The 26,177-nt window shown below is 47.0% G+C and overlaps 1 protein-coding gene across 2 annotated transcripts in view; it reads left to right on the top strand.

Annotated features, from left to right (window-relative positions):
* Positions 1-19,430, top strand: part of CLCN5 (chloride voltage-gated channel 5) — a 90,534-nt gene extending 71,104 nt beyond the window's left edge. For both annotated transcript variants that reach the window (XM_073558758.1, XM_073558759.1), the window contains 5 exons: positions 641-1,183; positions 5,626-5,812; positions 7,443-7,841; positions 15,892-16,108; positions 18,635-19,430. In XM_073558758.1, the coding sequence (XP_073414859.1) occupies positions 641-1,183; positions 5,626-5,812; positions 7,443-7,841; positions 15,892-16,108; positions 18,635-18,725 (1,437 nt within the window). In that variant the 3' untranslated portion in view covers positions 18,726-19,430. The remainder of the gene's footprint in view (positions 1-640; positions 1,184-5,625; positions 5,813-7,442; positions 7,842-15,891; positions 16,109-18,634) is intronic.
* The last annotated feature ends 6,747 nt before the right edge of the window (positions 19,431-26,177 follow it).

Here is a 26,177-nt window from a genome sequence, read left to right as displayed (position 1 = left end):
TTCATAATATGAAATTATCACCTTTTCCATTTTTTTTTTTTTTGCTTCATTTTTTAGCACTTCACTTGACATGTTCATGATCATCCTGTGATTGTCTTACCACCTGAATACTGTAATTGCACAGTATTGCAGTATATAGGGAAACTGCTTGTCTTCACAGGAGTACCGATATGATAGCCATACGGGGCATTTAGAACGGTCCTGGCTGCCACAGTGATGTTACCATGTTATTACAGTAATTTTGTTATTACAAATTATCGCTTATTTATGAAGGAGATGGGGTTGGAGTGTGGAAACGTAGAGGAGTTGTAACCGTGGCTTACTGACTCCACCGCCCCGCATTTTGCATATATTGCACAGTACCCTGAAAATCAGCAAGTCTTCAAAGTCTGAATATAACCTAAGACTATGCAGCTTTTCTTACCAGAGGCCTGCGCTCGGTTATTATACAGTATTTGTATTCTATTTTAGTTATTTTCGCATATATATTTGTTTATTCACCTTGGTAAACATTTTGCTGCCTGCGTCCTTTCTTGTTCTCCAGTGTCTTTCTTCTGACCAGACTGGTGTCCTGACCTGAGATGATGTGTGATGACCTTGTGCTCATGGACGCCCTGTTTGCTGTCCTTGTTTCCTCTAGGTGAGCTATTACTTCCCGCTGAAGACTCTGTGGAGGTCCTTCTTTGCTGCGTTAGTGGCAGCTTTTACATTACGTTCCATTAACCCTTTTGGAAACAGCCGCTTGGTCCTCTTTTATGTTGAGTTTCACGCTCCGTGGCATCTTTTAGAGCTCGTCCCATTCATTCTCCTGGGAATATTCGGAGGACTATGGGGTGCATTCTTCATTCGAGGGAACATCGCTTGGTGCCACAGAAGAAAGACCACTAAGCTGGGCCGGTATCCTGTTGTAGAGGTCCTAGTTGTCACTGCCATTACTGCCGTGATAGCATTCCCTAATGAATACACGCGAACAAGCTCTAGTGAACTGATATCGGAGCTTTTCAACGACTGCGGATTGCTTGATTCATCCAAGCTATGCGACTATAATAACGATTTCAACAGCACAAATGTGGGCAACGTGCCTGATCGCTCAGCCCGTAGTGGGGTCTACACCGCATTGTGGCAGCTGTCCTTAGCGCTAATCTTCAAAGCGGTCATCACCATCTTCACATTTGGCATGAAGGTAAGATGTTGGATGGTTTTATTGCCTGCATTGTTTGTCTAATATGTACAGATTTTGTATTATTGTGCTTCACACTGTGATTACATCTCCGTATGCCATGACCAAAAATGCCGAAAATTCTCAGCCAATCAGAAGCTGTGTTACATTGCTCCCAGGTTGGCTTCCATCGTCAATTATAGAAGCTTTTCCTGGTGCAAACCAAGTTTCCCATTGATTCATTCAATCATTGAACCTTATTTTCGGTTCTGACTACTAAGTAGAATAGAATGTAGGTGAGAAGGTTTAGTTGGAACTCGTAAGTGAGAAGGTTTAGTTGGAACTCGTAGGTGAGAAGGTTTAGTTGGAATTCGTAGGTGAGAAGGTTTAGTTGGAATTCGTAGGTGTGAAGGTTTAGTTGGATCTCGTAGGTGTGAAGGTTTAGTTGGATCTCGTAGGTGAGGAGGTTTAGTTGGATCTCGTGGGTGAGAAGGTTTAGTTGGATCTCGTAGGTGCGAAGGTTTAGTTGGATCTTGTAGGTGAGAAGGTTTAGTTGGATCTCGTAGGTGAGAAGGTTTAGGTGGATCTTGTAGGTGAGAAAATTTAGGTGGATCTCGTAGGTGCAAAGGTTTTGCTAGATCTGGGATGATGGTCTCTGTCTGATTTCAGTAGACCCAAACCCCCATGGCTTGTGGTGAGCTGATCCTTATCCACACAGTCATGGCTGTATCTGCTGCCAGGAGACAAAACAGCTGGACCAGGAGTGAGCGTTGTCCATACAGAATATGTAAAAGCAGCATGTTTACTACAGAACATAAAAAGTGCATTCACTCCATTCTTCACATTTCACTGTGTAAAATAAAAAAAACAAACAAACAATTGCCTCATCTGTCTCTGCTCCTCATTTAGTATGTGCGAACTATAGACACAATATCCAGACCATTATAATTCTTCGTTTTGCCTTTCCCTCATTGCTTCCCATACAGCACCGTTTGCCTGCCGGATGGGCACAAACATCACTGGACTGCAGTTTTTGCTTTTAACAAGAATTACCCCATACAGTCATTACCATCTAACAAAAAACCTAGTTATCAGTATTTAAAGGGCAACTGTCATGTGCAAAAAAACACTATTTATCTGCGCTATATAGGGTTAGTCTGCAGGTAATTAGCATTGCGGTGCTGCACGGCCCCCTTATGGAAAGCTCCACTATGGGAGAAAATGAATACGTCTATCACTGGCTTTCAGTCACAAGGCGTGCATGGTTACAGCCATCACTGTCACTCCATGGTACAGTCAGTGACAGCTCGCTCTGCAGCATGTGTATGTGTTTGTGTGCTTGTCTGTAGTTTGTATACAGTATATCACAAAAGTGAGTACACCCCTGACACCTTTATAAATATTTTATATCTTTTTCTGGGACATCACTGAAGATCTGACGCTGTGATACAATGTATAGTAGTCGGTGTACATCTTCTGTAACAGTGTCAATTTGGTGCCCTCTACATAACTCAACACACACTCATTAATGTGTAAACCACTAGCAACAAAAGTGAGTACACCCCTAAGTGAATGACCAAATTGTGCTCAATTAGTCATGTGATCATGTGTGAATGGGAAGCAGGGGTGGTAAATATGGTGTTATCGCTCTCTTGCTATGAAAACAAGCAGACTAAGGACATGGATTACTGGAACCATGTCCTGTGGTCTGATGAGACCAATATAAACTTATTTGGTTCAGATGGTGTAAATCGTTTGTGGCGACAACCATGTGACGAGGGGCCCCGTTCCCCCCTTTGCTAAAAATAGCACCCCAGAAAAGGCTCGTCCCGCTAGCCCTGTGACAAGTGGTGTAATATTTGTGGGGTTGATGTCACCTTCGTATTGTCCGGCGACATCAAGCCCACAGGTTACTAATGGAGAAGCGTCTGTTAGATGCCTATCAATTACTAACCTCATAGTCATATTGTAAATAAAAACTCCCAGAATAAAGTTCTTTATTTGAAATAAAAATCCACGCCATGTTTTACAAATTCATTTAAAAATAACGTTATACTCATCTTACATCCATTCCATTGAAGCCCTTGTCCCCTGTAAAAAAACAGAAAATAATGAACAACAAAAATACTCGCCTATCATCTGATCCACCGATGTCCATGACCCATGTAAAAAGAGAAAAATAATAAACAACCATATCCCTCGCCTGTCCAAAGTATGACGATTCAGATGATTTGGAGAGCGATCACACAGACAGGAGTGTAGACGCTCATGTCGGTGTCAAGCGCTGAGCTCCTGCAGGGAGAAAATTCACCGGAGTTCATAGCTGAACCCCTGGTGCTGTGAGTTCATCGGGAATCGGCTATGAACTCCGGTGAACTTTCTCACTGCGGGAGCTCAGCGCTAGACACGGAGAGGAGTCACTATACTCTTGTCTGTGTGCCGGCTGGCGAGGAGAGCAGTCACTAATGTGACTGCTCTCCATATCATTCGAATTGTTGTAGCTGCATTTCGGACAGGTGAGGGATATGTTTGTGTATTTTTCTTTTTTTACAAGGGACATGGGCTTCGGTGGATAAGGTGTTAGGTGAGTATTTTTGTTTTCTGTTTTTTACAGGGGGTAAGGGCTTCAATGCAGTGGGTGAGCGTAAGTTGAGTATAACTTCTGTTGTTTTTAAATAAATGTGTAAGTTTGTGTGGATTTTTATTTAAAATAAAATACTTCATTCTGGTTGCAGTATCCATGGCCCCTTACCAGCCTGAGAATAACAACTCCCAGCTGTCTGCTTTAGTTTGGCTGGTTGTCACAAATGTTGGGGGGACCACACCTCGTTATTTATTAACATTATTTATTTAAATTGTTTAAAAAAAATGGTGTGCGGACTTCTCCATTTTTGATAACCAGTCATGATAACGCTAACACCTGAGGGTTGCAGCCTGCAGCTATCAGTTTTGCCTGGCTAGTTATCAAAAATAGAAGAAACCCCATGTTATTTTTTAAAAAAATTTATAGTGAAGGCGCCAGCTGATGAATACCCCCATCAGCGGGTCATACAGATGACAGCGTTGCAAACAATGGATGTTCAGGCCCCCAATTCATCTGTCCTGTCCTGTACTGTTCTGGTCCCCGAACCAAACTTTTAAAATTTTTGGCCGGACTCGAACATTCAGGGGTTTGTCCATCACCAGTAGTCACACACAATATTGACACTTTGGCACAATTTCTCCATTTTCACTTAGGGGTGTACTCCCTTTTGTTGCCAGTGGTTTAGACATTAATGACTGTGTGTTGAGGTATTAAGAGGGCACCAAATTTACACTGTTATACAAGCTGCACACTGACTACTGTTCATTGTATCAGTGTCAGATCTTCAGTGGTGTCCCAGAAAAAGATATAAAATGGTTATAAAAATGTCAGGCGTGTACTCACTTTTTTGTGATATAATAAATATATTCGTGTATATACGTGCACGTGTGTGTGTGTGTAGAGCAGACTGTCAATTTACTGAGACACAGCGGTATCACAGTACATAGTACAAGCGTTCAGATGATTGCAGGTTCAAGATCCTTAAAGGGCCTAATGAAGTAAAAAAATAAAAATTTAAAATGAAAAAATAAAATTTAGATTACACCACTTTTTCCCAATTGAAAATAAAATAAAGAATTTCAATAAAAGTAAAAAATACACACATTTGGTTTTGCCGCGTTCATAAATGTTTGATCTATCAAAATGTAAACTTAATTAACCCGATAGGTAAACGCCTTTACGAGAGAAAAAAATCAAACACTGGCAATTTGGTGTTTTGTGTTTTCTTTTTTTTTTGGTCACTACTCCTCCTTTAAAAAAATAAAAAACAGATCAAAACGTTGTCAGTAGTCAATAATATTTTCGCTAAATCAGTCAGCTCCTCATGCAAAAATAGAAGCCCTCGCCCAGCTCAGTTGATGGAAAAATGAAAATGCTGTGGGTCTAGGAAAATTGCAAACATTTTTATTTTTTAAATTTCTTAAGTAAATTAAATAAACTACTGGTATAAGTTTGGTATTGCTATGATCATACTGACCTTTTGTACGGGAAAATAAAAAAATAGTAAATTATGGCTCTTGGAAGAAGGGGAGAAAAAATGTACAGTAAGTGCAGAAACAAAAATGACTGCAGATGAAAGGGATTAAAAGGAATCTGTTAGCATGAAAATACAGTCCAGTCTGTAGGCCCTATATTGTAGAGCAGCGGGAGCAGAGCAGATGGATATGTAGTTTGAGATGTTTTCATAATGTGATCCTCAGCTCAGTCTGGGATTTTGGGTTCAGTGGGCGGGTCGGATCAGTGACTGACGACTACCTATGTGTGCTCACTTCTACAATCACTGCTAGGGCCACCCACTAGACCCAAAATCCCAGAAAGAGCCGAAGATTAAATAGGTTCCATGCGTATTCTCATGCTCCAATAATGCTGTATTTCTATGTAGGTACCTTCCGGACTCTTCATACCAAGCATGGCAGTGGGTGCAATCATGGGAAGACTCATGGGAGTGTGCATGGAGCAGTTGGCCTTCTATCACCATGACTGGCCTATCTTCAAGGAATGGTGCAGTCAGGGGGCTGACTGCATTACTCCAGGCCTTTATGCCATGGTAGGAGCCGCTGCTTGTCTTGGTAAGTATGCAAAGTGCGAAGCACTACTGGCCCAGTGGTTTGTAACTGTGGCTGTCAAAACTGTAGCTCCTAGCCTTGCAGACCCTGTGTATTAAATGATAGGCCAAAAAAAGGTCCCTTTTTGGACATTGAGCATCAGATCTGGACTATTGTGTGAATGAATAAGACATTTGCATAATATACAATTCCGTTACAATAACCCTTTTATGCACCATGTACATGTATGCCTTGGGCAGAGTGTGCTTATACCGGGCAGGTGTTGGCTGTGATACGTAACCAGTAAAGTAATTTATTCCGAACACAGATCATGTCTCCTCACATTGGGAAATTCATCACTGCTCACGTTACATTATATAACTCAAGTAGTTTTAGATCTGCAGTATATACAATGCATAGGAGACACAGAGACTGCTGTATATACATAACATAGGAGACACCGAGACTACTGTGTATATATCACAATGGAGGCCATGAGACTGCTGTATATACATCACATGGGAAACACCAAGGCTGCTGTCTGTAGATCACAGGAGACACAGAGACTGCTATGTACACATTACATAGGGACACTGGAACTGCTCTATATACAGTGAATTGCATAAGATGCACATGGACTGCTGTATTACGTCTCATAGGAGACACTGAGACTGCTGTATATGCATCACATAGACACCAAGACTGCTGTCTGTATATCAAAAAAGTCAGAGACTGCTGTATACACATCACATAGAGACACAGGAACTGCTGTATATGCATCACAAAGGAGACATCGAGACTACTGTGTATACATCATATAGAAGACGCTTAGACTGCCACTTACATGTGGCCACTTACCCCCTGAGACAAAGCTAACACGAAACGCGCGTCGGGGACCGGGATACTGCAAGGTCATATGTTTTTTTTTTACTACTGGGACTTGTTTCATATGCACTAGGAGTGGTAGCTGTATATTATATGGGTCCTATGGACTATTTACTCAGGCACTAATGCCGATATCAGTAAGCTGACCACTCCTGGTTGTGTATGTGCCATTATTGCCATGTTGCAAGCAGTATTAGCCCTACATGAACGTTGCTCTTTTCACATATTTAACGATTTGCCATGCTGTAGGCACTATTAGCTGTATGATTATCTCCAACTTATGGAATAATATGTTTATACCTTTTGGGAATGGTGGCATTATGGCATTTTTTTCTGGCGCTGTTTATAATCCTTGGTATATACTATTGTGCCTAATTTTTTGGCAGTGCTTTTTTGGACTGTGTTGCGGAACCAACTATGCTACTATTTTTAATCAATAGCGATGTTCCCGGTTTATAGTACTGAGTACATTACTCTTATATTTCATGATTGATTAACATATGTACTTTGCATTATCATATTGGACATGTATCTCATTTTTACTATTGTCTATGTGTTTTTGTGTATTAATTCTAATAAAGCTATGTAATTTTATGGCATCACGCTTCCTAGACCTCCTTGGATGTTATGTTAGTTGGGAAGTGCCATTTTTCTAGGCCATATATCTAGGATTTATCATGTGAGAGAATAGTTGACTCCCATCTTCATTTTAGTAGGACATAGGGGTGATAAAATCTAGTAATATTTCCAATGACTTTTGTTTTTACAGGAGGCGCCACTCGCATGACTGTCTCACTTGTAGTCATCATGTTTGAGCTGACTGGGGGACTGGAGTACATTGTGCCTTTAATGGCTGCGGCCATGACCAGCAAGTGGGTGGCCGATGCCTTAGGAAGGGAAAGCATCTACGATGCTCATATCCGCTTGAATGGTTACCCTTTTCTGGAGGCCAAAGAGGAGTTCAGCCATAAAACTCTTGCAATGGATGTAATGCGACCACGGCGTAATGACCCAACACTAACAGTCATCACTCAAGACACCATGACCGTGGCGGACATCGAGGCGGCAATTACCGAAACAACATATAGTGGCTTCCCTGTTGTGGTTTCCCGAGAGTCTCAGAGGCTTGTGGGTTTTGTGTTGAGACGAGACCTTATCATCTCCATCGGTAAGAGAATAGCTGGAAATTGTTTTCTAGAATAAAATTCTGCTGTGAAATCTGACAGTTCAGTAAGGTCCTCCGAGTTAATGTACGCAAATCCCAAAAATGTGCTGTTCAAGAAAGTGTTAGGCAGCAATGGCTGTATATCCACTATCCACATTACAGGTGATAAATGTCTTCTTGTTGGTCATACGTGCACATTGCTGCTCCAATTTATATCTGTGGGAAAAACCTGTAAATATTCTTACTTTTAGGCTAAGTGCACACGTTGCAGAAAATTTCTGCTCAAAAACCTGAATCCCTTCCCAGAAACCGCACCTATTTTTCCGCAGCGGCTTTTGCGCGTTTTTTTGCACGTTTTTGATGCATTTTTTTTCCGCAGCTGTTTCAAACCGCATGGAAGAAGCCAAAACCGCGGAAAAATCCGCAAAATTAATGAGCATGCTGCGTTTTTTACCGCGATGCGTTTTTTTTCGCGGTAAAAAATGCATCAATGTGCACAAAAAGTGCAAAATGCATAGAAATGACTGGGAAGCTTATTTTTAGTGGTTTTATAGTGAAACAGGGATTTTTGTGAGTACTCACCGTAAAATCCTTTTCTCCGAGACGCTCATTGGGGGACACAGAGACTGTGGGGTGTGTGCTACTGCCGTCTGGAGGCCGACACTAAGTATACAAAAAAACAAGTTAGCTCCTCCTCCGCCGCATACACCCTCGCCCTGATAGCGGGCGGAAACCAGTTTAGTGCCAAAGCAGTCGGAAAAGCTGACAGCAATTTAGCTCTACCGCAAAAAATCATATGTTTGAAAAAAAAAAGGACCACCGTACAAATAAGGGTTTATACCCATCAAAAAATAAACAAAAGCCAACTGGCTATTAGGGTGGGTGCTGTGTCCCGCAATGAGCGTCTCGGAGAAAAGGATTTTACGGTGAGTACTCACAAAAATCCCTGATTCTCCTTCGCCTCATTGGGGGACACAGAGACTGTGGGACGTCCCAAAGCAGTCCCTGGGTGGGAGCAACTCATCAATCTACACCGCATGCCTACCTGTTCAAAGGTGTGCCACTGCTGCCTGGAGAATCCTCCTACCCAGGCTCGCATCCGACGACGCCTGCGTATGTACGTTGTAATTTTTAGCGAACGTGTGCAGGCTTGACCACGTTGCCGCCTTGCATACCTGCTCTGCCGAAGCCTGATGCCGAAGCGCTCAAGAGGCGCCCACTGCCCGAGTCGAGTGCGCCCTGATTCCAGGTGGAACCGGTGTGCCTCTAATACGGTAAGCCTCTTGAATAGTAAGGCGAATCCATCTGGCTATGGTCGACCGTGAGGCCGCGAGCCCCTTCCTGCGCCCTTCAGGAATCACAAACAACGAATCTGTTTGGCGAAAAGGCGCTGTCCTCGACACATACCTCCTGAGGGCCCTCACCAGGTCCAGCGTGTGGAGCGCCTTCTCAACTCTATGTACTGGAGCTGGACAAAATGAAGGCAAAACGATGTCCTCATTAATATGGAACGAGGACACCACCTTCGGCAGGAACGGCGGAGGTGGTCTCAAGACTACTTTATCCTTAAAAAAGGTCAGAAACGGGGCTCTACAGGATAGGGCTGCCAGCTCCGAGACCCGCCTAATAGAGGTTATTGCTACCAAAAACACGACCTTCCTGGTAAGGTATGGCAATCCGACCTCCTGCAATGGCTCAAAAGGAGCTTCCTGCAGGGCCCCCAGCACCAGATTAAGGTCCCATGCGTCTACGGGAGCTCTAAAGGGGGGCACTAGATGCGAGACTCCCTGAATTGAAAGTCTTGACCTGCATAATACTAGCGATCTTTCGCTGGAACAAAACAGACAAGGCCGAGATCTGTCTCCTCAGGGAACTCGGAGCCAAACCTGCCTCCAGGCCTGACTGCAGAAAGGCCAGAATGTTGGGAACCGAGAAGGCCAAAGGCGCAACCCCGTGCTCTCGACACCAGAAAAAGAAAACTTTCCAAGTACCATGATAGATTCTCGCCGAGCCGGCTTCCTGGCGTTAATCATCGTGGCTACCACCTCACGCCCAAACCCTGCCTGGGTCAGGACCCAGGACTCAACGGCCATGCCGTCAAACACCGGTCCCCTAAGTTCGGGTGGTAGATCGGCCCCTGGGACAGTAAGTCTGGCCGTTCCGGTAGACGCCATGGCACGTCTGCGAGGAGCTGTACTAGATCCGCGTACCAGGCTCGACGGGGCCAGCAGAATTGCCGGAACCCTCTCCCTCTTGATCTTCCTGATTACCCTCGGGAGAAGAGGCAGAGGGGGAAAAAGGTACGGGAGCCGAAACTGGCTCTATGGAAGAACCAATGCATCCGCTGCAATCGCTCGCGGGTCCTGAGACCGGGCAACAAACCTGTCTAACTTGGCGTTCTCTCTGGAAGCCATCAGATCCACGTCCGGAGTTCCCCCACCGCTGGCAAATCTGCCGGAAAACCTCGGGGTGCAGGGACCATTCTCCGGCCGCGACCTCCTGCCGACTCAGGAAATCTGCTGCCCAATTTTCCACGCCTGGTATATGGACCGCTGAAATTACTGAGTGGTGCCTCTCGTCCCAACGAAGTACGTGTTCTATCTCGCGCATGGCTGCCCTGCTGCGCGTGCCTCCCTGGTGATTCACATACGCCACTGCCGTGGCGTTGTCTGACTGGACCCGGACTGGGCGACCCACTAGCCAGTGCTGAAAATGCTGCAACGCCAACCACACTGCTCGAATCTCCAACAAGTTGATCGGCAGAAGGGCCTCCTGGGGAGACCACTGCCCCTGTGCTGTGTGATGACGAAACACTGCTCCCCAACCGAGAAGACTCGCGTCGGTTGTGACCACCAACCACTGATCTGGAGGAAAGGGTTTCCCCTGAAGGAGAGAGGAGTCACGCGTCCACCATTGCAGTGCCTGCCGGACCTGAAAGGACAACCTGCACTGATGATCCAGGGAGAAAGGACTCCTGTCCCATGCTGCCAAAAGAGCATGCTGCAGGGGGCGAAGGGGATGAAACTGCGCAAACGGGATTGCTTCTATTGCTGCTACCATCCTTCCTAGCACCCTCATCCCAAATCGAATCGTGTGAGGGCCTGGCCGCTGAAGACTCCGAACTTCTCACCGGAGCGCCTGGGCCTTGTCTCGAGGGAGAATCACCAACCCTTGGGAAGTGTCGAAAATCATCCCCAGGAATGGAATCCTCTGAGCCGGGGTAAGTCATGACTTCTTCCCATTGACTAACCATCCCAGGCGGGATAGGGTATCCAGCGTAATGCCGACATTCTCCTCGCACGCCTGAAAAGACTATCCTTTCACTAACAGGTCGTCCAAGTATGGCAGCACTACTATGCCCCGAGAATGAAGAATGGCCATAACGACCGCCATCACTTTCGTGAAAACCCTGGGTGCCGTGGCCAACCCAAACGGCAGAGCCACAAACTGGAAATGCCGGCCATTTATCGCAAAACGAAGGAACTTCTGATGCGGAGGAAAAATAGGGATGTACAGGTAGGCATCCTGGACATCGATTGAGGCCAAATACTCTCCCTGCTCCATGGCCGATATCACCGACCGGAGGGATTCCATCCAAAAGTGCCTGACCTTGATGAATCTGTTTAGGAGCTTTAGGTCCAAAACCGGTCTTACTGTTCCGTCCTTCTTGGGGACTGCGAACAGGTTGGAATAAAATCCCTGGGCCTCTTCGCCCTCTGGTACCCGTATAATGACCCTGTTGTGCAGAAGAATCCTGATGGCCCCTAGCAATGCCTCTGCCTGGGATTGCAATTTGGGAAGACGGGATTGAAAAAATCTCCTTGGAGGGTGTCCGATAAACTCTATTTTGTACCCGAATGACACCAATTCCGCCACCCATGCGTCGTGTGCCACCTTGACCCAGACGTGGCGGAACTTGAGCAGACGACCGCCTACTCTGGTGTCCTCGGGTACCTGATGCCTCAAGTCATTTTGTAGAGGGCCTCTGAGACTTAGCTCCCCTTGACCTGGGTGGACGGCCCCGCATCCTCCCCAGCGGGTTGGCTCTATACGTGACTTGGCGCTCTGTCTTGGTTGTAACGAGCCGGGGCAGTAGAACCGGGCGCTGATGCCCATCCTGGGGCGCGAAATGCCCGAAAGCGCGCCTGTGGTTGACGAAAGGGCGGCCTGCTCTTCTGCTGTGGGAGAAAGCTACTCTTTCCCCCCGTGGCATCTGAAATAAGCTTGTCTAGCTTCTCCCCAAAAAGCCGATTACCCTGATAAGGCAGAGATGTTAACGACTTTTTAGAAATCGAATCGGCCCGCCATAGCCTTAGCCACAAGGCTCTCCTAATGGCGATAGCGTTTGCTGCGGCTAGCGCCGCGCAATTAGCCGCATCCAAGGATGCATTAATTAGATAGTCTCCTGCCATCGAGATCTGATTTGCTATCTCAGACACCTCTACCGGCAAATCTCTGTCCTGCAGGACTTTGTTCAAAGACTCCGACCACGACATCATGGCCTTGGCCACCCATGTAGCTGCGAAGGAAGGCAAAAGCACTGACCCCGATGCCTCATACACCGATCGGGCTAGACCCTCTATGAGCCGATCCGTGGGGTCCTTAATGGAAGACTCAATAGGCACCGACAACAATGATCTTGAAGCCAGGCGCGACACTGGGGGATCCACAATCGGAGATTCCGCCCACTCTTTACAGAATTCTGGTGCAAACGGGTACCTTGTCTCTAGCGTTTTCTGCCCTGAAAAACGCTTGTCTGGGCGTTCCCTGTGCCGCTGTACCGTGTCCTCGAATTCAGGATGGGTGCTAAACACCCTATGTGGGCGCCTGGCCTTTTTAAAAGATATCTTATGTCCTGCGGCTAGGGAGACGTCCTACTCGATACCAAGAGTCTGATTGACGGCCTCAATGAGTCTGTCCACTGTCTCCCGACACCCGGGAATATCCAGATCCAAGGCTTCCTGCCTATCCTCATCCGAACTCTGCTCGCTCTCAGACAATGGTGATGGAGAGCGAGATGCCGCACTCACAGATGCCGAAGCACCGGAGGGGCCCGGAGACGCCATATGGGTTCTTTCCCTGTACGTTTCTTTAGAGAGGGTACGGCCCCTGCAGGCCGGCGGCTCAAGTGAGGTGGATGAACCTTCCCAAACCGGAGAGCCGTTGTTTCTACCCCTATCCGGGGCCTGAAGGGTCTCGATCGCCTTCGTAAGTGAAGCCATAGACCGAGATAGCGATAACGCCCATTCCGGTGGCTCCGACCCCCTGGGCTCCGTTGGCGGGGAGGGCTCCTGGGCGCGTTCGGAACTACAGGCCTCACATATCTTAATGGTCTGCGCTCGCGTGAACACAGCCCCACAGGAAATGCATGCGGTATAAAGGAAGGTGTGCTTCTTCCCTTTTCCAGACATACTGCGGAAAAAACCTTTTCCTATATATTATGTCCTTTTTTTTTTTTTTTTTTTTTTTTTTGGCATCCAGGGGTATGAGGAGAAAGAGGACAACCTGCCCTAGTGTGGCCAAGACGGGGTCGCACTTACCCGAGCTCCGGCTGCCTCCCCGTGCTCCTGTGCTGCTGCTGGCGCTCGACTGCCGTCTGGAGGCTCCCAGCTGCTGTCTCCCTGGGTAGGCTGCGATGCTTCCTGACCGCGGCCTACCCTATTCTGACGCCGGGGCCTCCATTTTGTCCAGGGGCGGCGCTGGATCTGACGTCGTTGGGGGGCGGGCGCCGGACCCGACGTCACGCTGGGGGGCGGACCTTTCCCCTGCGTCCTAGGCCAACGCCGCAGCCCAAATTTCGGCCCTGCCCCCCGCCGCACCGGGGGGCGGTCCTTCCCCGCGGCCTAGGCCACAAGCCGCGGGCTAAATTTCGGCCCCGCCCGCCGCATCGGGGGGCGGGCCTTCCCCGCGGCCTAGGCCGCAAGCCGAGGGCTAAATTTCGGCCCCGCCCACCGCACCGGGGCCTTCTACTCAGCCCGGCGTGCTCCTTCCCCCGCCCGGCCACCGAGCGCCGTGGCGAAGGAGAAGGGGAACACGCCGCTGCCCCTGCTGCGCCGAAGAAGCCCTCCTGCTCTGCCTGCAGGCAGGAGAGGGGAGCCGCTCCAGCCCCTGGAAAGTACGCTGCCCAGGAGCCCTGCTTACCCTGAGGTAAACCGCATCTTTGGACGGTGCAGGCACCCTAGCTCCGTCCGCCTTTGCTTGGGCGAGGAGAGGGACCGTCCGCCACCACGCAGTACCCGATTGGCGTAGCCGTGGGGCCGCACAGACTAGTCTTGTGCCTCTGTGTAAGCCCATGGTTTCGCTACCTAGGGGTGGACAGGGCTAAGTCTGGCATACTGTCCCACGTCGCGGGAGAGGGAACGTGGAGGGACACTCGCACGTGGTCGCCCGTTGATGGTTTGGGGAAATCGGATCCTTTCAATAGGATGCGTTGCCCCTGTCATATCTTCTTTAAAATAAAAAAGAAAAATAGATGTCTGGGGAAAAGTCCCAGAGATGTCCCTCGGTGCGGGAAAGGATACGCGGAGGGATACTCGCACGTGCTCGCCCGTTGATGTTTGGGGGGAGATCGGACCCTTTCAATAGGGTCCGTCGCCCCAGTCTCCTCTTCATAGCAAGAAAATGTTAAAAAAAAAAAAAAAAAAAAGTCTGGAGAGACCCAGACTGTGTGCCTCCATCAGACACTAAGCAAAAAACTGGTTTCCGCCTGCTATCGGGGCGAGGGTGTATGCGGCGGAGGAGGAGCTAACTTGTTTTTTTGTATACTTAGTGTCGGCCTCCAGACGGCAGTAGCACACACCCCACAGTCTGTGTCCCCCAATGAGGCGAAGGAGAAAACCGCGGTAAAAAACGCTAAAAAAACGCTGTGTGTGAACACAGCCTTAGACTTGTGCTCCTGACCACCAGTCTTCTGTTGTAAGTCCATCATAGCAACTTGATGCCCGTAGGAATGGCACATCATTATTCCAACCCACAGAGTGCTGCAGCAGCGGTGGAGAACGTAGACTAACCGTTTATTTTACATTTTCTTTTCTAGATCAATAGTACATATAAAAATGAGAAACTTTGTAATGTACATTATTGGAGAAATCTGCTTCTTTCCCTTCATGGACTGGTCTTTTTACTCTCAAAATTCTCCATTCACAGTTAATTTCAGTCTTCAATGAATACAGAGTCTCCAATTACGGAGATAGGATAAGAACGTTGGTGCTCTTAAAGGGCGATGGGGAACTGTAACTGTCATTGCAGGAGAACTTGCAGCAGAATGTGTGTCTCCAGTTCCTCACACCTCAGGAGAACTTGCAGCAGAATGTCTGCCTATAGCTCCTACCACTTCAGGAGAACTTGCAGCAGTATGCCTGTCTGCCTCTAGCTCATCCTACCTCAGAAGAACTTGCAGCAGAATGCCTGTCTGCCTTTCACTTTTCCCACCTCAGGAGAACTTGCAGCAGAATGACTGTCAGCCTATAGCTCCTCCCCCTCGCTGTAAAATGTTATAAGCACCAACTGACATCTTCTATCTTAATATTGGTTAAAATCTGTATTCAGTGAAGACGGTAAATATTTTCCCATGAATTGAGGGGAAGAAAACAGGAGAAAGAGAAGCAGATTTCCCTGATCAGATACAGTACATCACAAAGTTTCTTATTTTCATGTGTATTAATGAAATTGTAATTAAAACAACAATTAGTGGGGGCTGATACACGTTTATAATAATGTCGGCCAAACATTCCCTTACACTTTTGTCATATAGACTGGTTTGGCCGGCCAACTGATAAATGAGATGTTTTGAACAGGCATGTCCAATTTCAGACTGCTGATCGCTGTCCTTCCAGAGGTCATCTGCTGGGAAAAATATTTGTTGGCTGTGCCACAGATAATTGGGGGAGGGGGACGGTCATGTGTATGGGGGGATTTAGTCTTTAAAACTTCAAAAAAATTGCCTTTCATTATTTTTCTACCTTGGTTTCACACCAGGTTTTCTGCATGCCTTCTCATTGGAAAAGTCTAAGATTGTTGTTTAATGACTTTTTCTGTGGGTTTCCTTCTTCAGAGAGTGCCAGGAAGAAACAAGATGGCATCGTCAGCTCATCCAGGATCTCCTTCACAGAGCACACCCCGCCACAGCCGCCGACGGCAGCGCCCAGCCTGAAGCTGCGCAGTATTATGGACCTGAGTCCTTTCACAATCACAGACCAAACTCCAATGGAGATTGTGGTTGACATTTTCCGCAAGCTCGGGCTCCGCCAGTGTCTGGTGACACACAACGGGTGAGTGTCCGCCATCTGCAGCCTTGCTAACACATTCCTGGCTGCGTGTCGGTATATTGTAGGGCTGCACCACATGCGTGTCGGTATATTGTAGGGCTGCACCACATGCGTGTCGGTATATTGTAGGGCTGCACCACATGCGTGTTGATATATTTTAGGGCTACATCACATGTGTCGGTATATTGTAGGCCTGCACCACACTTGTGTCGATATATTGTAGGGCTACATCACATGCGTGTCGGTATATTGTAGGGCTGCACCACATGCGTGTCGGTATATTGTAGGGCTGCACCACATGCGTGTCGGTATATTGTAGGGCTGCACCACATACGTGTCGGTATATTGTAGGGCTGCACCACATGCGTGTCGGTATATTGTAGGGCTGCACCACATGCGTGTCGATATATTGTAGGGCTACATCACGTGTGTCGGTATATTGTAGGCCTGCACCACACTTGTGTCGATATATTGTAGGGCTACATCACATGCGTGTCGGTATATTGTAGGGCTGCTCCACATGCGTGTCGGTATATTGTAGGGCTGCACCACGTGCGTGTCGATATATTGTAGGGCTACATCACGTGTGTCGGTATATTGTAGGCCTGCACCACACTTGTGTCGGTATATTGTAGGGCTGCACCACATGCGTGTCGATATATTGTAGGGCTACATCACGTGTGTCGGTATATTGTAGGCCTGCACCACACTTGTGTCGATATATTGTAGGGCTACATCACATGCGTGTCGGTATATTGTAGGGCTGCTCCACATGCGTGTCGGTATATTGTAGGGCTGCACCACGTGCGTGTCGATATATTGTAGGGCTACATCACGTGTGTCGGTATATTGTAGGCCTGCACCACACTTGTGTCGGTATATTGTAGGGCTGCACCACATACGTGTCGGTATATTGTAGGGCTGCACCACGTGCGTGTCGGTATATTGTAGGGCTGCACCACGTGCGTGTCGGTATATTGTAGGGCTGCACCACATGCGTGTCGGTATATTGTAGGGCTGCACCACGTGCGTGTCGGTATATTGTAGGGCTGCACCACGTGCGTGTCGGTATATATAGGGCTGCACCACGTGCGTGTCGGTATATTGTAGGGCTGCACCACGTGCGTGTCGGTATATTGTAGGGCTGCACCACGTGCGTGTCGGTGTATTGTAGGGCTGCACCACGTGCGTGTCGGTATATTGTAGGGCTGCACCACGTGCGTGTCGGTATATTGTAGGGCTGCACCACATGCGTGCCGGTATATTGTAGGGCTGCATCACACTCGTGAACTCAAAACCCAGAACCCAAATGTTACAGTTGGCTAATTAGCTGACACATGTGACACGATCCCCAGTGTATGATTAGGGCGAGGTGATGATAGGTCACATTGTCGCATCACATCTTGTAAAGAATCGAAGGTCCCAACTCTGCCAGAGCTTTACTTAGAGTCCACAAGGTACAACCAGTTTTGCGCACATGTCCTCCCGCATTCAGCCACGTGTCCTCCCACACAGAGCATGCAAGGGAGTCGTAATAGAGAGCGCATCTCACACTGTCACAATTCTACAATCTGCAGCCACATTGCAGAATTTTCTTCTCAGAATGAATATCCCCTTTAACGGAGAATGGGAAAAGCCTTGAGATACAAGAACACAATGATTATTATTGTTATTTCATAAAGAATAAAAGTATACAATAACATTCTCACTAAAGCAGGGGGACGGCTGCACATAAAGATGATTGCCTGCTCAAGGAATGCATTTGGGGACCAGCGGCAGCCATGGTGGCTCTCGTTACTTGTAAATCTAGAGATCAAGAAGTTCAAATCTACCAACTTTGGTGTCTTTAGAGAACGTACAGGGAGTCTGTCAATAAGATCGCCAAACCCCCTCCCCAAACTGCATATGTGGGCATGCAGGTCTTTGCAATGAAAATCCATCAACATCTTTTATGTGTTGCTGCATTCCCTGAGTAATTAGTCTAATCATTCATATGCAAATGAGGCTTTAAGTGATCTTGACATAGCAGAGCACCTGAGCTACTACCTCCCTGGGTTGTTTCCACAACCATTACCAGCTTCCTGATGGCTAGCTCACTGTATGAGCAAGTCAGGCGGCATCAGACAAAGGAATCAGACAGTAATTTAGCCATCAAGCTAAAGAGGCCGGTGCTGGGCGGGGACACAGTGTGTGGAGGCAGAGCATCGTTAAGTGTTCTGTGATGCCTAGAGCACTTAGTATCTCATTTGCTATGAATGAAAACAATATCTTAGGAATGCAGCAACAGAAGATATAAAGGTGGCCAAGGATCTTCTTTTCGGACTCCTGCATGGTCATACTCTTATAGGTTTATTATTTTTGGGTGATGGGGCTAATCTTGCAGACTGGTTCAGTCCCTGCATGCAGATTGGTTGGGGCAGTGGTGGACACCACGGTTGACTCTGCAGACGGTTTCTCTAAATGCTGACAGTAGTGATTACGTTACGGACGCTCCAGACGATCTAACACTTCTTCCTGATTTCCCTGCAGGAGATTATTGGGGATCATCACAAAGAAGGATGTCCTGAAGCACATAGCGCAGATGGCCAACCAAGACCCAGACTCCATACTGTTCAACTGAGCGTGTCTCCGTGTCCCCCCCGGGCTCTGGGAAGCCAGACTCCTCTACTTTATGGTGTATTTTACACCTTCGGACAGTGAACAGAGTCTTACTTCAAGCTTTGGAGCTACTGGCACTTTATTTGGGATGTCTCCTTGAGATGACAGCAGATTACCTCCCGTGCAGCTGTCTGGACGCTGTCTCCTGCATCGAGTCGGCACCATGGCATTTCGCTGCAGCTCTTTTGTATGCTGTCTAGATAGAGGGCGAAACAGAAAAAGCAAAGCCCATTGGCAGACAGCGCATCTTCGGTTATAATCTATATTTATTCATCTTTATCTGTAAAGGTCAATTAATATCACTGTATGCTACAATGAAGTAAGACTTCATACAAGTATTGTGTGCCAAGAAATGTGGCGCTGACACCACTGACCCAGCCTTATCCTGCTGTCCCACCTACGGTGGCAGCCGGCCATATTAATCTTCATGTATCATGTCTTCTGAATCCTGCGCGTACGATGTAAGCTTCTGCCTTGGAGGCTCTCGGCTCGTAATGGTGATTGCTGTGTATTGTAGCCTTACTATGTGCTGCAGTGGACGTGGCTCTAAATCTACGGTTCGTGCATAGTGAGGGAGAAGGGAGGATCTCTCCTGATATCCACTGATAAACCATCAATTTTCCATCAGTTGATACTGTCGATTAATAAAATTTTTTGTAAAACACAATTTGATCTTGTAATCTCATACGACTTACAAACTGTTCTGTGTCTCCTCCAAATGGAGCGGACATACTAATAAGAGGATGGCTGATACACGCCCTTTATTCCCTGATCTCCTGACTCCTGAGATGGTCGGGGCAAGATTACTAAACCTCTGAGCATTCGTCCAGGTCAGGAGAGTCCACACTCACTTGCTTTGCTTGCAGAATTCACATCATGTAGAGTTTTGTATTTTTCTGGTGCAGTTTTGTTCATTTTTGTGGTGTTACTTGTAAGATTTTCAGAAATCCCACTTTTTTTTTTTTTTTTTTTTTTTGTATTGTGGACTTTTACACTCACTGGCCACTTTATTAGGTACACCATGCTAGTAACGGGTTGGACCCCCTTTTGCCTTCAGAACTGCCTCAATTCTTCGTGGCAGAGATTCAACAAGGTGCTGGAAGCATTTCTCAGAGATTTTGGACCATATTGACATGATGGCATCACACAGTTGGCGCAGATTTGTCGGCTGCACATCCCTGATGCGAATCTCCCGTTCCACCACATCCCAAAGATGCTCTATTGGATTGAGATCTGGTGACTGAGGAGGCCATTTGAGTACAGTGAACTCATTGTCATGTTCAAGAAACCAATCTGAGATGATTCGAGCTTTATGACATGGCGCATTATCCTGCTGAAAGTAGCCATCAGATGTTGGGTACATTGTGGTCATAAAGGGATGGACATGGTCAGCAGCAATACTCAGGTAGGCTGTGGCGTTGCAACGATGCTCAATTGGTACCAAGGGGCCCAAAGAGTGCCAAGAAAAAATTCCCCACACCATGACACCACCACCACCAGCCTGAACCGTTGATACAAGGCAGGATGGATCCATGCTTTCATGTTGTTTACGCCAAATTCTGACCCTACCATCCGAATGTCGCAGCAGAAATCGAGACTCATCAGACCAGGCAACGTTTTTCCAATCTTCTACTGTCCAATTTCGATGAGCTTGTGCAAATTGTAGCCTCAGTTTCCTGTTCTTAGCTGAGAGGAGTGGTACCCAGTGTGGTCTTCTGCTGCTGTAGCCCATCTGCCTCAAAGTTCGACGCACTGTGCGTTCAGAGATGCTCTTCTGCCTACCTTGGTTGTAACGGGTGGCAATTTGAGTCACTGTTGCCTTTCTATCAGCTCGAACCAGTCTGCCCATTCTCCTCTGACCTCTGGCATCAACAAGGCATTTCCGGCCACAGAACTGCCGCTCACTTGATTTTTTTTCTTTTTCGGACCATTCTCTGTAAACCCTAGAGATGGTTGTGCGTGAAAATCCCAGTAGATCAGCAGTTTCTGTAATACTCAGACCAGCCCTTCTGGCACCAACAATCATGCCACGTTCAAAGGCACTCAAATCACCTTTCTTCCCCATACTGATGCTCGGTTTGAACTGCAGGAGATTGTCTTGACCATGTCTACATGCCTAAATGCACTGAGTTGCCGCCATGTGATTGGCTGATTAGAAATTAAGTCTTAACACACAGTTGGACAGGTGTACCTAATAAAGTGGCCAGTGAGTGTAGGTTTACGGAGTTCAGTAGGGAAATGACAGTATCTAACAATCCTGGCTGTTCTGTTTTTATATGTTTAGCCCCTTAATGACCGAGCCAATTTTTACAATTCTGACCACTGTCACTTTATGAAGTTATAACTCTGGAACGCGTCAACAGATCCCACTGATCGTGAGATTTATTTCGTGACATATTGTACTTTATGGTGGTGGTAAAATTTATTTGTTATAACTTGTGTTTATTTGTGAAGAAAATGGAAATTTGGCAAAAATTTTGAACATTTTGCAATTTTCAGACTTTTAATGCATCAAGGCGGTCTTCACTGTGATGCCCTGTTCAGCCCAGCCAATAATGGGGGAGTACCACAGCCAGTATAAAAGTCTGAGCACAGGCCCGCAGCGCCATTTCATGCTTTTACACTGTAGAGATTGGAGGTCAGAGCACACAGCTCATTCTACACAGGGACAGAAAAAGGCACTATGAACATTCACTAGCATCAATATGGAGATATACAGTGGCATGTAAAAGTTTGGGCACCCCTGGTCAAAATTACGGTTATTGTGATCAGTTAAACACAGAGATGAAATGGTCTCTAAAATGCCTAAAGTTAAAGGTTACACATTTCCTTTTGTATTTTAGGCAACAACAAAAAATAAAATATATAAAAATTACGAAAGGAAAATGCTTGCGTAACTGTTCACAATAGCAAAATTTGTCTTTCTTTCCGATCTCCCTTAACTTATTCTTCCCCAGTGTCTAGTAACATAGTTTTGAAGGCTGAAGGAAGACCTTATGTCCATCTAGTTCAGCCTATTTTTAGTGCAGCTGTTCTGCATTATTGATCCTGGGGAAGGCAAAAAACCCACAGAGAAGAAACCAATTTTCTCCATAGGGAAAAAAATTCCTTCCCCTAAGCTGGGTCAACCATCTACCTATAATATTCTGTTATTCGTAACCTTCTATACTGTTACAAGAAAAGCATCCATTCCTTTCTTAAATTCATTCAGTGAGTAGGCCATCACCACTTCCTCAGGAAGAGAATTCCAGAGCCTCACTGCTCTTACCATGAAGAACCCTCTTCTATGCTGGTGCAGAAATTGTCTTTCCTCCAAACGAAGAGCATGCCCCCTTGTTCTTGTCACAGTCCTTGGTACAAACAGTTCATTGGAGAGATCTCTGTTTTGCCCTCTGATATACTTGTACATATATATTAAGTCTCCCCTAAGTCTTCTCCTTTCTAGAGTAAATAGGCCTAACTTTGATAACCTTTCTGGGTCTATATTGACAATAAAAACTTTTTGTTGTTCCCTATCTCTTTTTTACCCACCGTTCCCAGGCAACTGGACTACTAGAGATTTATGTTGTATGTACAGTGTGTGTGTGTGTGTGTGTGTGTGTGTGTGTGTGTGTAAATTTTATATATATATATATATATATATATATATATATATATACACACACACACACACACACACACACACACACACACACACACACACACACACCATGCAGATCGATGGGGTTCTGGGTCATTAGGCACCAACCTATCGCCCAGAAAGGCGCTATTAGCTCCGCACACAGTCATGTATGGGCTTGTAAACGTTCCTCTGGACCCATACTCCGCTCTTTGCTCTCACTCTCAGCACAACACCTCAGAGCAGTTTGTTTTTTTATTTGGTGATCGTGGAGGTCACTACAGGAAGTGTTATAGGCAATGGTCAGAGGGTCCGATTCATCAAGGCTGACGGAGTGCACAGTCTATAGAAGGGTGTCAGATTCATTAAGAGGCTCACGTCATGTAGAAGAATCAGTAAGTGGAGAGCACCTCCGTGCGTTGCGCCAGGAATGCTGCAGTAATCGATGACTGGCATTTTTTATTAATATGGTTAGGTGTGGCCGTACAAAGCCATGACTCGGGTCAGTTTTTGCAGAGCCTAATTAAAGCTATGAAAAGTCACAATGTTTCTGTGAAACTCCCCGTTGCACAAATATTTTTTGACTTTTTAAAGCTTTTGCGCCAGTTTTCTGACGTACAAAGCTTTGATAAATCATCCCTAGAGTGTTTTGCTGCAGTTTTCACACAAGTCACCAAGATACAGTTATGGAATCTGCATTGCTGACATAATATCATGTTTTCACATGGAAATAACTTGAAATCTGCTCCATAACGTGCAAGTATTAATGCGGATTAACCACTGATAGACCGCTATAATGCGAATATTTACTGGTGCAGGTCTGCAATCTTGTAAAACCCTATTCACATGCATTTTTTTGGCTAAAATTCCCACGGGTGTCAGCTGTACATGACAGCTGACACCCTGCAGTATCAGACCCAGCCAGTTTTGAAGCCAATCGGGCCAATTAACCCCTTATCTACCTCTTATCAATCGCAACATCAGTATTTAATTGGTTACAGGAGGGCTGCAACACCCCCTTTGTAACCATGGGACCCCTGCGATGAGAATTGCGGGTGCCGATGGTTAACATTGTACTCTGAGGTCATTGGATGTGGCCTGTGAGATCCAGCTCTAAGCTCTCAGGCACTGCTGTACACGAGTATAGCAGTGTATGAGACTAGTCATCAAACTCAAAATTATACATGTGCCACTGTGGGATTAAGTAAAAAAAAAAAGTGCACACAAATTACTAAAAGCTGTTTCGCCACACAAAACGCGTGTAAAAAGAGCAAAGCACAAAAAAGCCAATATAAATCTGGTATCGTAATCGTACTGACCCAACGAACAAATCATTCTGATCACTTTTACCGCATTGTGAACACAAAAAATGAAAACAATAACTGAATTGCTGTTTTTTTTGTTTATTCTAGGTCTGAAAAAGTGATAAAATATGTACTCCAAAATGGTACCAAAAAAATCTGTAACTCGTTCCTCAAAAAAGAAGCCCTCATATAGGTCTGTTCGCCAAAAATTTAAAGAGTTACAGCTCTCAGAATATGGCGGTGAAAAAGCTATTTTTTTTTTTATAAAAAAGCATAAAAATATTGGATTTATGTTTTGCTGCTATCACACAGTAAAAACTGTGTGATAGCAGCAAAACATAAATCCAATATCAATATGATATCGCTGTAAACGCAGCGACCCGAAGAATAAATCCGCCTTAACACTTATAACGCACAGTGCACCACGCAAAAATAAAAATAAGAACTATTCTTGTACTACTGTCTGTTTGTTCATTTTACTTGTCAAAAATCGGGACAATGCTCGGGTCACATTTATCCTGCGCGCACTGGTGATAGCTTACGTTGGGATTTCCGTGTAAATTCTCTGAAACCGCGATTCAGACAAAACCTCTGATGGAAACACTCACTTATGAGGCAGATGCAGTCACTTTGGGCTGGTCTGTGTTCTGGTAGTGTCCCATCATTTTAGGCATCTTTTTAGTGCACAAGTGTGGACGACTTCAGATCTGTGCATGCCTAAAAAGATGAAGACCGCCGGAGTAGATGCCAAATGTATTCTCTATCTGCCTCATTATGATGGGTGGTTCCATTGGGGATCTCGTCTGAATCGCATTTTTGTGAGATTTATACTGAAACTCCGACATAAGTGCTCAGCGTAGAACACAAGAATTATGGAAGCAATCAAAAAATGTTATGTACCCCAAAATGATACCTATATAACCGCTAATTTTTATTCGGTCGTCCATGACAGCACCACCTAAGAGAGGGGATCCGCCCTTCAGGAACAGGAAACCTACAGATACAAAAGGTGGCACCTCTCCCACGCATCAGTTAGTTTCCTGTTCCTAGAGGACGGGACTTTCCTTCAGATCGTCCATCATGGAGTCGAGGGATTCCCAGGCCGGCTGACCGACCCAGGTAGCGGGGGGATCTCCTACCTCTGTCAAGCTCGGGGTCCCTGGAAGCGCCACGGTGGGGCCGGGTAGGTCGCCACGGCAGTGGTTGGAGCAGAGGGTCCGGTGGACAGCCGCCCCCAGAGTGCCGGCACCAAGGAGGTATGTATGCCCCGGGCCCCTCCTGGTGCACTCCCCCCGGGGTCCGGTCTCCCTTTCCGTCCGGGCCGGCGGTTGCGCCCGGTCGGCGGGCGCAGGGCGGCGCACGTGGGGGCTGTGGGCATGTCTGAGCCGGGGGGGCCTTGCCAGCTCCTTTCCGCGCGGTCTCAGACGAGCGGCGGAAGTGACGCGGTGGAAGGAGCGGGGCCGAGAACGCCGAAACCGGAAGTCGGGTGCCGGCTGGCTTTCCGGTGTGTGCCGCGTGGCTGTTCAGGGTGGCGCGCGGTGCCTGGGGCGGGGAGGGGGGCCAGAGCATGGGCGGGGGGGTCCCGGGTGGGAGGTGCCGTGGCCAGAACCCTGCTGACCCGGACACCGGGAGGCCTTATAAGGCAGGAGGTGACTGCTGGGGTGCTTCTGAAGGCCCAGCAATGGATACGACAGAAGCCCCCCCATAGAGCAGCAGGACAAGGTGCAGGAGTGCCCACAGAAACAGGTCACGGTGAAGCCTCATGCGAGTGGCCAGCAGAAGAAACAGACGAATGAGCGGACAGAGCCGCAGTTCCTCCAGACTAAAGGACCCTTCTGCCTCCCTCCGTGATCCGGTACCTGCCTCATCTGCATGGGTAAGAGATCTCCGTAAATCTACCCTGATGCAGTGTTCCCTTATGTTTTTTCACAGGGGAGGAAAGCTATGGGAAAACAGAAGCACAGGGAATGTGCCCTCTGTAGTTGCCCCTTACCAGATGGCCATAAAAAGTTGTGTCAGCCATGCGTGTGACAAACGGTAGGGGTTGAAAGGGGACGTTGGCCCAGGGGTAGATTGACAGGCCCTTACACTCTCCCCCGTCCATACAGGTAGCGGAAGAAACACAGACTTCACTACAAGCCTGAGGGAGATAATCAGGACAGAGATGAAGGCCCTATCTAAAGGGGATTCTTCTAGGAGGAGAGAAATTAGTTTCTCGGGTTCGAAGTCCTCGGCCGCCCCTAGGAACGATGACTCCTCAGATTCCCCGGCATCCACTTCGTCTTCTTCGGAGGAAGACTCGAGCCGATTCTGCTTCCCCTTAGACCAAATGGATAGGCTAGTCAAAGCTATAAGGTCCACCATGGGGGTAGCAGATGCAAAGCCAGAACTTTCGGCACAGGACATGATGTTCGGGGGTCTAGATCCCAGAAAGCGCAGGGCCTTTCCATTAAATGACAAAGTCCAGAGCCTGATAGATAGGGAATGGAAA

This window comes from Dendrobates tinctorius, unplaced genomic scaffold (genome assembly GCF_039654945.1).
Source record: "Dendrobates tinctorius isolate UK_male_01 unplaced genomic scaffold, ASM3965494v1 ptg000258l, whole genome shotgun sequence".
Classification (NCBI taxonomy): domain Eukaryota; kingdom Metazoa; phylum Chordata; class Amphibia; order Anura; family Dendrobatidae; genus Dendrobates; species Dendrobates tinctorius.
Note: the sequence above shows the minus strand (reverse complement) of the source record. Positions and strands in the feature narration are given on the sequence as shown.